This window comes from Oncorhynchus masou, chromosome 2, assembly GCF_036934945.1.
Source record: "Oncorhynchus masou masou isolate Uvic2021 chromosome 2, UVic_Omas_1.1, whole genome shotgun sequence".
Lineage (NCBI taxonomy): Eukaryota > Metazoa > Chordata > Actinopteri > Salmoniformes > Salmonidae > Oncorhynchus > Oncorhynchus masou.
The window spans coordinates 44,511,575-44,527,867 of record NC_088213.1 but is presented as its reverse complement, the minus strand read 5'-3'; the positions used below and the strand labels follow the sequence as shown (position 1 = coordinate 44,527,867).

At 43.2% G+C, this 16,293-nt stretch overlaps 1 protein-coding gene across 3 annotated transcripts in view; it reads left to right on the top strand.

The window, feature by feature from the left end:
• The window catches only part of LOC135505878 (tetraspanin-4-like), a 117,974-nt gene that overhangs the window by 22,651 nt on the left and 79,030 nt on the right, over positions 1-16,293 (top strand). Inside the window, exon 2 of one of the 3 annotated variants that reach the window (XM_064925103.1) lies at positions 3,984-4,063. In XM_064925103.1, the coding sequence (XP_064781175.1) occupies positions 4,001-4,063 (63 nt within the window). In that variant the 5' untranslated portion in view covers positions 3,984-4,000. Of the gene's footprint in view, positions 1-2,162; positions 4,064-16,293 lie in introns of those variants that run through there. The other 2 variants (XM_064925095.1, XM_064925087.1) reach the window with 2 other exon arrangements.

Here is a 16,293-nt window from a genome sequence, read left to right as displayed (position 1 = left end):
GAGTTTAAATGTATTTGGCGAAGGAGTATGTAAACTTGCGACTTCAACTGTAAGTGTGGAACTGTGTTTAGATATGCACTGCCCAGTATGACTGCAAATCAAATACAAATCAGTTCCATGGAGGCTGTGTGTGTGGAGGCTTTGTGGTAGATTTGATGAATTATTAAAGTTCCATTTCCTTTGTCGTTTCACACTAGGAGAGGTAATCTACCGTTGCTCTTCAGAGGTGAACAAATATAGATGTCAACCGTTGTTTTTCTCTTGGTTTCTTTTACTGGGTTTGGTATCTGGTAATTGTACTGATCTCCGTTGTATGGAAAGTCAATTTTCCCCTGCCTCCTTCCAAAATAAAACCCTTGGATCTTTGTCCAATTAAACATTTTCCACTACATGGGACTCACCATATATTTTTGTGCAGCTGAAAAACAGAGGCAATAGAAAGATAATATGTAGTAAAATATATGAATCTTTGATGGAAAATGTGGACATTTTAAGGACATATTTTGGCCAGCTTGAAGGAATTAACTACATAGTCATATTTTATTTATTTAAATCCTCCAACCAACCTGTACTCCAGTCACGATCCACCACTGGGTCTCCGACCCACAGTTCGGGACCATTCATCTACATCCCATTGAGACAGTCCCGCTCTCAATATTCAAGCGTTGATCATTAACATTGATCTAGCATGCCATTGACTTGGCCTCAGCATGAAAGTATTGATGTCACTCCACAACTATTACCATTAGTTCACTTCACAAAATAATAATGTCACGTCCCAGCGGTATAGATTACTCTTCTATTAAGTGTCCTTGTCTAGGACGTAGGGGGTCTGCTAATTTATGATGACTACATTACAATGTAGTCTCACAGTCTTCTCCCCTACTTTAAGAATATGGTATTTCCTGGTCATTTAGTCTGTTTATTGAAAGTGGCTTCTAACGTGTAGAGCATTTAACCACCTGCTGAGCCTCAGAGTTTCACTGTAAACTGTCAACGGGCCAACTGGCCGACCAAGCGACATGTATAATAGCCTGGTACTCATTCATTCTCTGTGGGTCTGAAATAAAGCCAAGCCTACAATAGCAAGGGTATAGAGGTAGAACATGAATGTGTCTGTATGTGTATAGTATTTACATTAAATGATGCATATTGTCTGAATATGTTTGATGTGCTTTACCCAAATGTACAAGAGGTCAGTTTTCCCCTTCTCACCTGGACCAGCCTCCACTGCTATGTTAATTTATCATTACATTGTCATAATGTAGTTTATCATTGCTTTGTTTTGTATTTGAGATGGGGCTACCAGGCATGGTTCTCTACGCCTGCAGAAGGGAGGTTATGCTGTAAACTGGACTGATACGCATATCTACAGGGAACTGTCCTACATTCCAGGACGTTTATGCCTTCCTTATTTTGTATGTTCAGCAATACGTGAGGATTTATTTAAAATCATTTTTGATAGGTATATTACACAGTATAGGATTGCGCTTTATATCAACACAAATGCTATGTTTTAGATGATCCACACAATTACCGAACATCAATAGCAAGCAATGAACAATTATAGGCTTATCAGTAACTCGCCGCCTTGCAGTCTAACATGTGCGTCTAAGAACAAACGGAAAGTTCAATATTCTGCTACTGGCATCTTGGTGAGTAAAATTCAAGTTCAATCATAATGGGCCTTTTTGTTATTAAAAACAAAGCTTTCGTCACAATTCATTGTTTTGACCCGGATGGTCGTCGGAGTTGTGGAGCGTGTTGTTGTTTTGTCTGATTGTCTGTCAGGTGCAGCAGTGTGAGGCAGTGTGTTTCCCATCTATATTAATGCTTTTGCACGTCTAGGGAGAGTTGCTTGCAGCATGGGATTCTAGCTGCACTGTGTGGGTATGTTTGGTCCTGTCGGGGGATAGAGGTTGAAAACACGACTGTAGTCAAGCGTATATAGAGTGCAGGTTTGAGTGAGAGAAGCACCGTGGAATGTGGAGTGAGATGGAGAGAAAGAGAGAGAGGGAGCACTAGCTTCTTGCTGGTATGTTATTAACCAAGGAGCAGGTCCTCTTTTGTGTGGGGTTAAGGCTCACGTGTTTGTGTGTGTCAGAGAGAAAGAGAGAGAGAGAACGAGAGAGAGAGAGAGGGATAGAGAGAGAGAGGGAGGATGGGATGCAGGAAGCGGATTGGCTCAGCTCTGTAGTAGGGTGTGGCTATAGGCTGTGAATGACTGTTCCAACCCATCTCACTGTCGAATTTGGGGACAGTTATCAAGGAGTAGAAGGGGAGCGCTGAAATAGTGTGAGTGAATGCGAGACAGTAAGCGAGAGAGGGAGGGAGGGAGAGAGAGAGCGAGAGAGGTAGGGAGAGAGAAAGAGAGAGAGAGCGAGCTTTAGACAGGCTGGACGGTTGCTATGACACTGCAGTCTTTTTTTTTCTCCAAGGAATGTGTGTCTTCTTCTTCTGGCCATGACCCTGGCGGATACTTTACTCTCGTTACCAACCGATAGAGAAAGAGGAGAAAACAAACGAACAGGCGCACAGAAGGGAGGGAGAAAAGAGGAGGAGAGGGAACCCTGCCCTAATACAACGCACTACTGGCTGGACTGTGGAAATTAAGGAAATGTGTCTTCATCAGAACGGATAGACAGAAAGGGAGGGAGGCCGAGGTGAAGAAGGAGAGAGGCAGTGAGACAAGTAGCAGGTAGACCTGCAAAACAGCAGCTGCGGGAAGGGGGGACAGAGGAAAAGCAAAGTGGGAGTTAGAGAGGAGGAAAAAGAACGAACAGGAAAACCAGACAAGGAAAGTGGTAGAGCGTTCACCTAATGGAAACCAAAGAATGCTCTCATTTCAGTTACCTATCCTTTTCTCGTGCATCTTTCCCTTCACTCATTCCCACACATTCACACTCAGTGTTGTCTCTTGGTCTGCACATCTTCTCTCTTTTGAACTTTTCTGCATGTGAGGGAAAGTGAAGCCAAGACAATGGGCACTGGTGAACATTCAGAATAAATTCCAACTGGATGGAGTACTAGCGTGCGTTCTTAATGAAGAAGTGGTTCTGGTGTAAAAGAGACTGATTTGCTAAAGCACTATCGTCGTCAACAGTAGCTGTTTTCTCTGCCAGAGCGCACCTGCTCCGGAATTTCTAATGTTACCAGGTGTGACATATCACTCAGCCGACCGACCAGATTAGAGCAGTTCGGGTAGTGCCAAGCGCTCCTGCGATTATGTGCGTCCGATTGATCTAAGATTAGCAGGAATTGGAAAAACGAAAGCTTATTTTTCAAGTGATAGACAGCTGTACAGTAGTTGTGGGATTCAGGAAAGGAACATAATAACGAACAGGTGTTGTAGGATTAAGCAAAGGGAAACCGGAATATACAGGTGTTGTAGGATTAAGCAACGTAAGAAATTTGAGGTGATGTGTTTTAATCTTAGCTGGTCTATCACTGCAGGGGCACAGTTGGACTACATGCCTGATCAGTGTTTTCACCACAGAAACTGAAGCACGTAGGCTGGTTAGCTTAGAAACTATTGGGAACAGTTGCTGTTCCACATTACTGTCACCACAATTCTGAACATTTGTCCCCTGAGGACACATTGTTTGGACTTTGTGTCTCTGTTCAGGTCTTAAGTGACTTTTTTTTGTGTGGGCTCTCAAAGACCACTTGAAGCTCTTGAAGGAAGGGGTTGAATTAAAACTTCAGCTGTCGCTAGCGTCTCACCTCCAGTTCGTACATGAGGCGCTCGAGCACGGACGAGACGCCGTACCGGCGCAGTCCCTCACTGGACAGCAAGCCCGAGACGCCGCCCTTCACCTCGGGCTTCCACAGCTACAGTGGCGAGTACGAGTATAAACGTCCGCCCTTTGCGTTTGGCTTCCACACGGCGCCTGGGCCGCAGGCGGCTAAAGGCCGCTACAACACCTCGCAGGGGAAGAAGTATGTGGTGTTTTACCTGGACCTCTCCTTCATCTTCCTCCTAGAGCTGCGGCGCTGCAGGATGGCTGAGGGCTGCATGAGGGGCCTGCGTTACGGCATGGTCTTCTTCAACCTCCTCTTCTGGGTGAGTCCAGCTTTTTGGTATTTGGAGTGTGTGTGTGGTGGGGGTGTTTTTCAATGTGGCAAGTCTTGGTGAGTCCAGTGTGTGTGTCTGTGTATGCGTGTGTGTCTGTCTGACTGTGTCTGTCTGTCTGTATAGGTGTTATATGAGTGATTGTGTGGGTGTGCTTCATTAAATTTAGTTTTTGTATTTCTATGTGGGTATAGTTCTGCCTGTTTGTGTTCAGAAAATGCATGCGGAAACCTGTTTGTATCACGACTATCACTTTATTGAAATGGTCACTCTCTAATTCGTTATCCCATCTATCTTACTCTTTTGCAAAAGTGGCTGCTGTGAACTCGGTCCGTCTACGACACGATCCTATCTTTTTACACTTGGGGGCTCTTGACTGTCTGTGTCTGTTTGACCGTGTCAGTCTCACGGCAATAACGTCCGTCCCCTCACTCCTTTTTGACGCCTGCACAGCTCTCAAATGTGACCATTATGCTTCAAATTCACAGCTCTTTCTCTTCTTTAGCATTCTCTCTCTACTCGCCCTTCATGACTTTCCTTTATCCTTTTCTCTGCATGCCCTGGGAATTTGGGTCTCTACAATGTGCTGGTCCTATGGTCCCCTTTGACTAAAACTGGCAGAGCTCTTCAACTGGAAATTGTTGGCCTTTTGAAAGTCTGGAGCGAAATGACAGGGATGTTTGTTATATCCTCTGTATATCCTCCCCCCCAACACACAGCTTAAAAGGGAAAGTTCACTGGGAAAAAACATTCTAACTCTTGCCTGGTCCTTTGTCAGTACCCAGACTGTTTTTAGGCCCATTGCTTGAGTATTTAGATGTAGGTAATAAGCTGATTCTACCCCTCCTTCCCCATAGAAATCCCATGCAACGTCAAAGTCCATCATAAACACCTCCCAAAACATACTGCTCTGGCCGCTTTATTCATGTATCATGTTATTTTTGTATTGAAATCCAAGAAGTGGATTCATGCGAGTCGGGACCTAGGTCGGCGTGGCTGAAGGATGTAAAGCAATCAATTTTCTGTTCTCACTCCCTCACAGTATTTACTGCCCTCGTCAAATTTGATTAGAGTAAAGAATGTCAGATTCGAGAACCAAGAGGAAATTGAAGACCTGCCTTATTTTCAGAATGGTACTGTAGTACCATATTGTTTTGAGCCGGAGTATACTGAGGCTGTTGTTCCGTTTGCGGACTGACCGAGAGAAAAGAGAGACAGGAGCGAGCAGATGTTGAGGAAACACAGGCTCTTCCCAGAACGCACGGCGACTGTTGGTGCAGTTGCTGGACATACCAACAGACCTTTTCCGATAATGGAGGAAATAGAACATCAGACTGACGATCCAGCTGAAGATGGCGTGTGTGTACATAACTAAACCACTATGATTTCTTGTCCCTCATCAATCCTGGTGTGTTGGAGACTTTCTTTAGAATGCCCAGGATCACCTTGGAAACGCCATGCCACACTTCACGGTCCAAACGGGAAGCTCTCTGAAGTGTAAGTGTTTTGGCCAATATTACTCACAGGGTATATTTATATTGCTCTCTAAAATGGAAATAAATAGCTGTATTTTCGAGTATCCTGCCTACACCCCATAATGTAACTGCCTACTATAGTCCCCTTCAAGTTTGTCTGACAATGATGACATGCTGGCTAGGTAAACAGTGTCTACAACGAGTGGATGTGAGCCATAGAAAAATAATGTATGGGACACACGCACTTCAGTGTAATAAGTATAAAGTCAATAGTGGTAGTAGAGGAGAACATGTTGCTTGCGATTGCCAGTCTAGCTTTTATACCAATAACATCCTAACTAGCCTGTAAACCCACAAACAAAAAGAAGACAAACAGCCTCACACTTGACCACTAACACCCTTTGAGCAGTGAGTTGGCTAAACATTCTTCAAGTATACAAGACCAAGAGAGCCATCAATAGCATTGTGGCAGGTAGCCTTTCGGTTAGAGTTTTGGGCAAGTAACCGAAAGGTTGCTGGTTCGAATCCCAGAGCCGAGAAGATGAAAAATCTGTCTGTGCCCATGAGTATTGCTCTTAATCTTAACTGCTCCTGTTAGTCGCTCTGGATTAGAACGTCTGCTAAATGACATAAATGTAAATATATTGTGCCATCATCAATACGGCTAATTATCCCCCGGCTTGTAATATTTTATGTTTTATAGGCCTAGGCCCATTTATTTTCTGAAATTCACTGAAGAGGATGGTCCTCCCCTTCCTCCTCAGAGGAACCTCCACTGCTGCCTATCCATGTGGTAGGCCCACCATTTTGTTAAACAGGCTGTTTGCATTGGCTTTTTTTTGTCCAGATTCCTATGACGAATCAATTTGACTTTTTAAGCTATGATCAATTTGTCAAACTTGAAACCACTGATAATAACAATGGGATGAAACTCCTGGACAACAGTTGTGATTGTCTATTATATACTGGCCATTTTACTTCGACCTGTCCTGTTTTTAGGATATGTTGTTTGTTAACATGACAGCACATTTTTTTTTTGATTGCGTGCCATTTAGATTAGGCTATTTGATCGGAGAAGCATGATGTTAAAAGTGTCCGTCTCATTACATTGTCATACATCTTATCTCCAGCCTGTAAGCTACAGAAAAGGCCACATACTCTTTCTACCATATCCTATATCTGCTACATGATTTATCATAGATATTATTTTTGACAGAACGTTGGTGGAGAGCCGCAGCGATGCATCTCTCCAACAGCACCCTTGAGAGGAGTGCTGGGAATGGAGAAGCAAAATATTTTGCACCTCCTGCCTTTGACCAAGTGGGCAGTGCTTATCACAAGGCAGCATCAGCGCTCACCCAAAAGTCCATTTGCCACTGGTTGAGAGAAATTGTCATTGTTTTTAGGCAAAATTCTGTGAGGTTTTATGTGTTGTTGGAGGTGCGTCTTGGTCAGTTTAGCTCAGAAAACGCCGCCCTCGTCAATCTGCAGCAATATGCAGAATGACAGGATAGGCAGTAGGACAGGATAACATAACGCTAAGGATTGGGTAGAGAAGAGTGTCTGAACTGAAGACGTTCAACTTTAGAACCCGGTTGGTCCAGCAGGCTGTCAAGTGGGGGGAAGATTAACAGGTCATATACAAAGACCCATACTTCAAAGTTGACACACCAAACCTACCTCCCAACATCGCCCCGGTTGAAAAACCAGCCAAGGAGGAGCTGGTGGTGAAAACCGTTCAGCCTAACTTTTGCTAGCCTAATGATGGCAGTGTAATATTGTGGAACGCCATCAGTTACGTCATGCAATCATCGGAAAATTCCAGAAAATGATGTCATGGCTTTAGAAGCTTCTGAAAGGCTAATTGACATCATTTGAGTCAATTGGAGGTGTACCTGTGAATGTATTTCAAGGCCTACCTTCAAACTCAGTGCAAAGGCTTGACATCATGGGAAAATGAAAAGAAATCAGCCAAGACCTCAGAAAAAAATTGTAGATCTCCACAAGTCTGGTTCAGGCGTTTGGAAATTGCTCCCAAGGATGAAGGTCCCACGTTCATCTGTACAAACAATAGTACGCAAGTAAAAACACCATGGGACCACGCAGCCGTCGCTCAGGAAGGATACGCATTCTGTCTCCTAGATATGAACGTACTTTGGTGCGAAAAGTGCAAATCAATCCCAGAACAACAGCAAAGGACCTTGTGAAGATGCTGGAGGAAACCGGTACAGAAGTATCTATATCCATAGTAAAATGAGTCCTTTTTTAATTTTTAATTGATTTATTTCACCTTTATTTAACCAGGTAGGCTAGTTGAGAACAAGTTCTCATTTGCAACTGCGACCTGACCAAGATAAAGCATAGCAGTGTGAACAGACAACACAGAGTTACACATGGAGTAAACAATAAACAAGTCAATAACACAGTAGAGAAAAAAAAGAGTCTATATACATTGTGTGCAAAAGGCATGAGGAGGTAGGCAAATAATTACAATTTTGCAGATTAACACTGGAGTGATAAATGATCAGATGGTCATGTACAGGTAGAGATTTTGGTGTGTAAAAGAGCAGTATGGGGATGAGATAGGTAAAATTGGGTGGGCTATTTACCGATAAGACTATGTACAGCTGCAGCGATCGGTTAGCTGCTCAGATAGCAGATGTTTGAAGTTGGTGAGGGAGATAAAAGTCTCCAACTTCAGCGATTTTTGCAATTCGTTCCAGTCACAGGCAGCAGAGAACTGGAACGAAAGGCGGCCAAATGAGGTGTTGGCTTTAGGGATGATCAGTGAGATACACCTGCTGGAGCGCGTGCTACGGGTGGGTGTTGCCATCGTGACCAGTGAACTGAGATAAGGCAGAGCTTTACCTAGCATGGACTTGTAGATGACCTGTAACCAGTGGGTCTGGCGACGAATATGTAGCGAGGGCCAGCCGACTAGAGCAGTGGTGGGTGGTATAAGGTGCTTTAGTGACAAAACGGATGGCACTGTGATAACCTGCATCCAGTTTGCTGAGTAGAGTGTTGGAAGCTATTTTGTAGATGACATCGCCGAAGTCGAGGATCGGTAGGATAGTCAGTTTTACTAGGGTAAGTTTGGCGGCGTGAGTGAATTAGGCTTTGTTTGCGGAATAGAAAGCCGACTCTAGATTTGATTTTCGATTGGAGATGTTTGATATGAGTCTGGAAGGAGAGTTTACAGTCTAACCAGACACCTAGGTACTTATAGATGTCCACATATTCAAGGTCGGAACCATCCAGGGTGGTGATACTAGTCAGGCGTGTGGGTGCAGGCAGCGAACGGTTGAACAGCATGCATTTGGTTTTACTAGAGTTTAAGAGCAGTTGGAGGCCACGGAAGGAGTGTTGTATGGCATTGAAGCTTGTTTGGAGGTTAGATAGCACAGTGTCCAAGGACGGGCCGGAAGTATATAGAATGGTGTCGTCTGCGTAGAGGTGGATCAGGGAATCGCCTGCAGCAAGAGCAACATCATTGATATATACAGAGAAAAGAGTCGGCCCGAGAATTGAACCCTGTGGCACCCCCATAGAGACAGCCAGAGGACCGGACAGCATGCCCTCCGATTTGACACACTGCACTCTGTCTGCAAAGTAGTTGGTGAACCAGGCAAGGCAGTCATCAGAAAAAGCAAGGCTACTGATTCTGCCGATTAAGAATATGGTGATTGACAGAGTCGAAAGCCTTGGCAAGGTCGATGAAGACGGCTGCACAGTACTGTCTTTTATCGATGGCCGTTATGATATCGTTTAGTACCTTGAGCGTGGCTGAGGTGCACCCGTGACCGGCTCGGAAACCAGATTGCACAGCGGAGAAGGTACGGTGTGATTCGAGATGATCAGTGACCTGTTTGTTGACTTGGCTTTCGAAGACCTTAGATAGGCAGGGCAGGATGGATATACGTCTGTAACAGTTTGGGTCCAGGGTGTCTCCCCCTTTGAAGAGGGGGATGACTGTGGCAGCTTTCCAATCGATATGAAAGAGAGAGGTTGAACAGGCTGGTAATAGGGGTTGCGACAATGGCGGCGGGTAGTTTCAGAAATAGAGGGTCCAGATTGTCAAGCCCAGCTAATTTGTACGGGTCCAGGTTTTGCAGCTCTTTCAGAACATCTGCTATCTGGATTTGGGTAAAGGAGAACCTGGAGAGGCTTGGGCGAGTAGCTGCGGGGGGTGGGCGGAGCTGTTGGCCCGAGGTTGGAGTAGCCAGGCGGAAGGCATGGCCAGCCGTTGAGAAATGCTTTTTGAAGTTTTCGATAATCATGGATTTATCGGTGGTGACCGTGTTACCTAGCCTCAGTGCAGTGGGCAGCTGGGAGGAGGTGCTCTTGTTCTCCATGGACTTCACAGTGTCCCAGAACTTTTGGAGTTGGAGCTACAGAATGCAAATTTCTGCCTGAAGAAGCTGGCCTTCGCATTCCTGACTGACTGCGTGTATTGGTTCCTGACTTCCCTGAACAGTTGCATATCGCGGGGACTATTCGTTGCTATTGCAGTCCGCCACAGGATGTTTTTGTGCTGGTCGAGGGCAGTCAGGTCTGGAGTGAACCAAGGGCTATATCTGTTCTTAGTTCTGCATTTTTTGAACGGAGCATGCTTATCTAAAATGGTGAGGAAGTTACTTTTAAAGAATGAACAGGCATCCTCAACTGACGGGCTGAGGTCAATGTCCTTCCAGGATATCCGGGCCAGGTCGATTAGAAAGGCCTGCTCACAGAAGTGTTTTAGGGAGCGTTTGACAGTGATGTGGGGTGGTCGTTTGACTGCGTCTCCGTAGCGGATACAGGCAATGAGGCAGTGATCGCTGAGATCCTGGTTGAAGACGGCGGAGGTGTATTTGGAGGGCCAGTTGTTCAGGATGACGTCTATGAGGGTGCCTTTGTTTACAGATTTAGGGTTGTATCTGGTGGGTTTCTTGATGATTTGTGTGAGATTGAGGGCATCTAGCTTAGATTGTAGGACTGCCGGGGTGTTAAGCATATCCCAGTTTAGGTCACCTAACATAACAAACTCTGAAGCTAGATGGGGGGCGATCAATTCACAAATGGTGTCCAGGGCACAGCTGGGAGCTGAGGGGGGTCGGTAGCAGGCTGCAACAGTGAGAGACTTATTTCTGGAGAGAGTAATTTTTAAGATTAGTAATTCAAACTGTTTGGGTATGGACCTGGAAAGTATGACAGTACTTTGCAGGCTATCTCAGCAGTAGACTGCAACTCCTCCCCCTTTGGCAGATCTATCTTGGCGGAAAATGTTATAGTTGGGTATGGAAATCTCCGAATTTTTGGTGGCCTTCCTGAGCCAGGATTCAGACACGGCAAGGACATCAGGGTTAGCAGAGTGTGCTAAAGCAGTGAGTAAAGCAGTGAGTGTCTGATGTTGACATGCATGAAACCAAGGTTTTTTCGATCACAGAAGTCAACAAATGAGGGTGCCTGGGGACAAGCAGGGCCTGGGTTTACCTCCACATCACCCGCGGAACAGAGGAGGAGTAGTATGAGTGTGCGGCTAAAGGCTATCAAAACTGGTCGCCTAGAGCGTTGGGGACAAAGAATAAAAGGAGCCTGAAGGGACGCTCAGCAAGGAAGAAGCCACTGCTCCAAAACCACCATAAAGAAGCCAGACTATGGTTTGCAACTGCACATGGGGACAAAGATCGTACTTTTTGGAGAAATGTCTTCTGGTCTGATGATTCAAAATAGAACTGTTTGGCCGTTATGTTTGGAGGAAACAGGGGGAGGCTTGCAAGTCGAAGAACACCATCCCAATCGTGAAGCACGGGGGTGGCAGAATCATGTTGTGGGGGTGCTTTGCTGCAGGAGGAACTGGTGCACTTCCCAAAATAGATTGCATCATGAGGCAGGAAGATGATGTGGATATATTGAAGCAACATCTCAAGACATCAGTCAGGAAGTTAAAGCTTGATCGCAAATGGGTCTTCCAAATGGACAATGACCCCAAGCATACTTCCAAAGTTGTGGCAAAATGGCTTAAGGACAACAAAGTCAAGGTATTGGAGTGCCCATCACAAAGTCCTGACCTCAATCCTATAGAAAAGTCGTGGGCAGAACTGAAAAATCGTGTGCGAGCAAGGAGGCCTACAAACCTGACTCAGTTACACCAGCCCTGTCAGGAGAAATGGGCCAAAATTCACCCAACTTATTGTGGGAAGCTTGTGGAAGGCCACCTGAAACGTTTGACCCAAGTTAAACAATTTAAAGGCAATGCTATCAAATACTAATTGAGTGTATGTAAACTTCTGACCCACTGGGAATGTGATGAAAGAAATAAAATCTGAAATAAATCATTCTCTCTACTATTATTCTGTCATTTCACATTCTTAAAATAAAGTGGTGATCCTATCTGACCTAAGACATGAGAATTTTTACTAGGATTAAATGTCAGGAATTGTGAAATACTGAGTTTAAATTGATTTGTCGAAGGAGTATGTGAACTTCCGACTTCAACTGTATTTAGCAGTCTTATGGCTTGGGGGCAGAAGCTGTTTTAGGGTCCTGTTGGTTCCAGACTTGGTACATCAGTACCGCTTGCTGTGCGTGATGCAATCATTTCCATGGTAATGTGAAATGTTCATTCAAATGATGCTAACTGATGTGGCTCATGCAAAGGAATGTATTTTCTGTCATTTCAGTTGAGTTGATTAAACAACCCACAGCACAGATTGATGGGTGCACTTCCTGCTTTTCCTTACCGCATGGCTCCTATGGGTACGTTTGCAATAGCCTGCAGTCCACCCATTATGACATCGTTGTCTTGAATGGGATCACCCATTCTATTCAATGAGGGGATTAGATTAATCTGGCCCAGGCGCGTAGAATTCTGTGGGAAGATCTCAATTGCATACTCCTTGCATCCTCTCTCGTCTCTTTGTTTGACAATTCAATGCCGAGACACCAGTCATTGTTTATGTAATATTAAATACATAATTTTTTATGCATTTGAGTTAATTTCGGGAAATTCAGCATTTTGATATAAAAATACAGAAATCTAAATACTCAAACAATGGAACCAGAGACTGTCTGGGGTACTGACAAACAGCAAGGCAAGTGTTTTATAAAGGGCCCGTAAGTGTTTTGTGGTGAACTTCACCTTTAACGCCTGGCTGTTTGTTTATTACAACTGTCAACACTATAAACATACTTTCACAGACAAAAAGCATACTCCTTACCAGCAGACAGAAACTCAAACACACACACACGCACACATGCTTTCTCTCGCTCTCTCTCATATAAACACACACTGCACCTAATACATTTTTATGAAACATATTTTCCTCATACACAGACAATAAAAAAGGTCACAGCCAAGGTTATTATAGTTTGGGGTTTTTGTGTTTGTTTTTATTGCTATTAGTTTTAAGAGTTTTATTTGAAATTCAGTTTAGTTTCAATTAGATTTCAGAGTCTTTTTACTCATTTCTATTTAGTTAAATTTTTATAAAAACAAATATATATTTCAATTTTATATTATTTAGTGTCAGTTTTTGTGTTAGGGACAGAAAGTAACCTATGCCTGTGAGGCTTTTGGGATGGATTTTGGGACATCACTTCTTGCCACTGTGGGGAAGTAATACATGAAGTGATGGTTCAGGTCATAGGTTAGGTTAAGATTTAAAGGTTTTATTTTAATTTTTATTTAACCTGTTTACTGACTTGCCTTTCAGAGTCACTTTACTAGTTTTATAAAAACAAATGTCATAAGTGCAAAATCTTATTTACAATGACATCCTACTAGGGAACAGTGGGTTAACTGCCTTGTTGAGGGGCAGAACGACAGATTTGAACCTTGTCAGCTCGGTGATTCAATCCAGCAACCTTTCGGTTACTGGCCCGACGCTCCTGCCACGAGGCTACCTGTCGCCCCAAAGGTAGACTCATGTAATGTAATGTATGAAGTTAACAGTGGTAGTGGTTCAATTTCCGCAACATCCAGGAGCATTGAAGCGTGACTCTAAACTTCTCAGCTGTTTTGGTCCCGTAGCTACCACGTTGTAGCAGAATGAATTGCACCCGTGCACATGCACAGATACTCTGTGTGACATCAACCCGACTGGGCACAAACTGGTTGAGTCAATGTTGTTTTAGCGTAATTTGTCAACGTATTGTGATGTGGAATCTATGCTGTAAAATACATTGGATTTATAAAAAGTAATCAATGTAGTTTTGAGGGTTACATGTATGTTAAATTTGTACCTTTGAAAGAATGTCCGCTCTTCAATGTAATATCCACTATAAGAAAATAACTATAGGCAGGGCAGCACCTCTTACTGGAGAGTTGAACTATCTACAGCAGTGGTCACCAACCAGTCGATCACGACTGGTCAATCTCCAATGCTTTCCTAGTTGATCACCAAACATTTCTGTAAAAACAAACAACGATAAAGACTTGCATTCCAATTTTTTATATACTTTTCGCGCTGTTCGTGGTAGGTGCACTTGATTCAACAGCCCTAGCACCAGGAAGGCAAAGTGTTCCCAATTTGAACCATTTCATGTGTCTGAAAGTAGAACTCTGCCTACCCGGCAGCTCGTGTCTGCAGTTTTCTTTAGCCATAGACTGCAAAAACAAGCCTCAAGCGCACAGCGAAGTTGATACTGTAAGATTTCAAAACTTTTAAAACCATGACTAGAGAGTAAAAAGCGTCTGTTTTATGTGTAAGTTCATGTTTAAGTTGTTATCCAGCACTGTCAACACTTTGTTCAACGTTTTTATAAGCCGTTATCACTTATGGTGATTTTCATTTATTTTTTGTTACTTTTTGAGTCAAAGATAGTTTTTCAAACAGGATTGTTAATTATTTTTTTTCAGTGTACTAAATTGTTTTTTCATGATTAGTTTTAGTTTACTATTGTAAAAATATTTTAAGATAATTCACAACACAGAGGACTAGAGGTCAATCGGGAATTAACAATCAATGGAAATAGTTGTCTTTCAGTTCTACATCTGTTTTAGAATCGCTGTAGGAGTTTCAGTCCTGGACTCATAGCTGGTTTTCATTGGTTCAAATGGTCTATACATTGACCTTGGTGCAGGATACTTGTTATTTGGCCATTGGCCCAATTTTACTGCAAGGAATTCTAATTGGTCAACCACAGACTAGGGTTGGGGGTTATAAATTGCATAATGTCGCTTTGTTCTGTGGAGAATTACTGAGGACAGGGACGAATGAACATCTACTTCCCAGCATAACATCAATGATTTGTTCTCTTTGAATAAACCTATATTTCTCCCCCTGATTTGCTTTGGGGTCTGTGTTATTGAAGAATAACATCAACTGATAACACTTGGGACCATGACCCGGATGAATTGGTCGTGACCAACAACAAGGAACAACTCATGAGCTGTGTGTTGACCCTGGGTGAAAGAGAGAGGGCTGAGCGTAACCCACCATGGGAGTCAACTCTTAATCTCCTGATTGATGACATATCATATTCCTGGGTGAGTCTAGACCTATGTCATTTAAAAGAACCAAAGCAGATTAAAATGAGTGAATGCAATGAGTGATACGTATCTGTGATGTATAGGGGTTTGAGTCCTTTTATTAAAGGTTAGTCCTTTTCTCTATTGAAGGTTTGAGTGCTTTTGTTAAAGCCCTATCAGTTAAATAAGCCATAATTGATTAAGGGTGTGAAACCTTCCTGTTGCATAGAAGTGAGTTGCTATTTGAGTAGCAATTTTTTTACGTGTGTGGGAAATGTAAGCCTTGTGAGCTGTTGAAGTGAACACAAGTTTTTATGGTTAACCAGGCCCTGCAGAAACAATTAGTGTTCTAGAAGATAAGAGGTTAGAGTCCTCAAGGGGTTGTATGTATGTAATATATATAAATGAGGTTAAATAAATATATAAGATATATATTATACATCTTTTGACGTTAATGTAATGCCATTTTTAAGTGAGAAAACCACTCTGGAGAAGGGCGGAATGGCTGATACGGATGTGAATATAAAAGAGATTTTGAATTCACTGTCTCGTGATATAAAGAACCATTTCAAAGTAGAGGAGAGTAGGCACGAGATAATAAATTGATATTCTGTCATTGTTGACAAAGATGGAATATGTCTGAAATTCAAAATGCTTGGGGAAAAATACAGAGAATGTCTAACTCATTGACATTGCAGAGAGATATAGAGAGTTTGAGGGTTCTTGGCGAACAGATAAAAACCTTAAAAGGAGAAATTCAACTATTGTAGGAGGAGACACGGGTGAAAAAGTAAGACTTTTGACCCCCACCTGTGGGCTCTCTGTTCCCTCCATCTATTCCTCACACTGAATTGCGCAAGGCAGATCAGGTTTCAAGCATCTGGTCAGCACTACCTGGCTTTGAGTCAACAGATTCTGACAGCGGTGACGAAACAATGTCTTAGGCCAACCAGAACACAGGCTGTAAAAAGGTACTAAAGACAAACCTCCAGTGACAGTAATCACACACAAATCAGCATCTCCAAAACAGTTGGATGAATGGTCAAAGACTGAAGCATCCACGAGACGTGGGTATGAAGACGTGGGACCATTTGAAGCAATATAAGAAACTCTACAATCACTATCCTTATGATGGGTTACAGTTATTAGCCTTTGTTTTAAGCAGCCGTGAACATGGTGTACTTGAAGAAAAGGTTTATAGAGCAGAGGTGGTTAGACACAGTGGGTTACCTAACATGGAAGATGGAGATGCACTCAATTCCTCCAAAATGGGGCAGTCACCCATCAGTTGA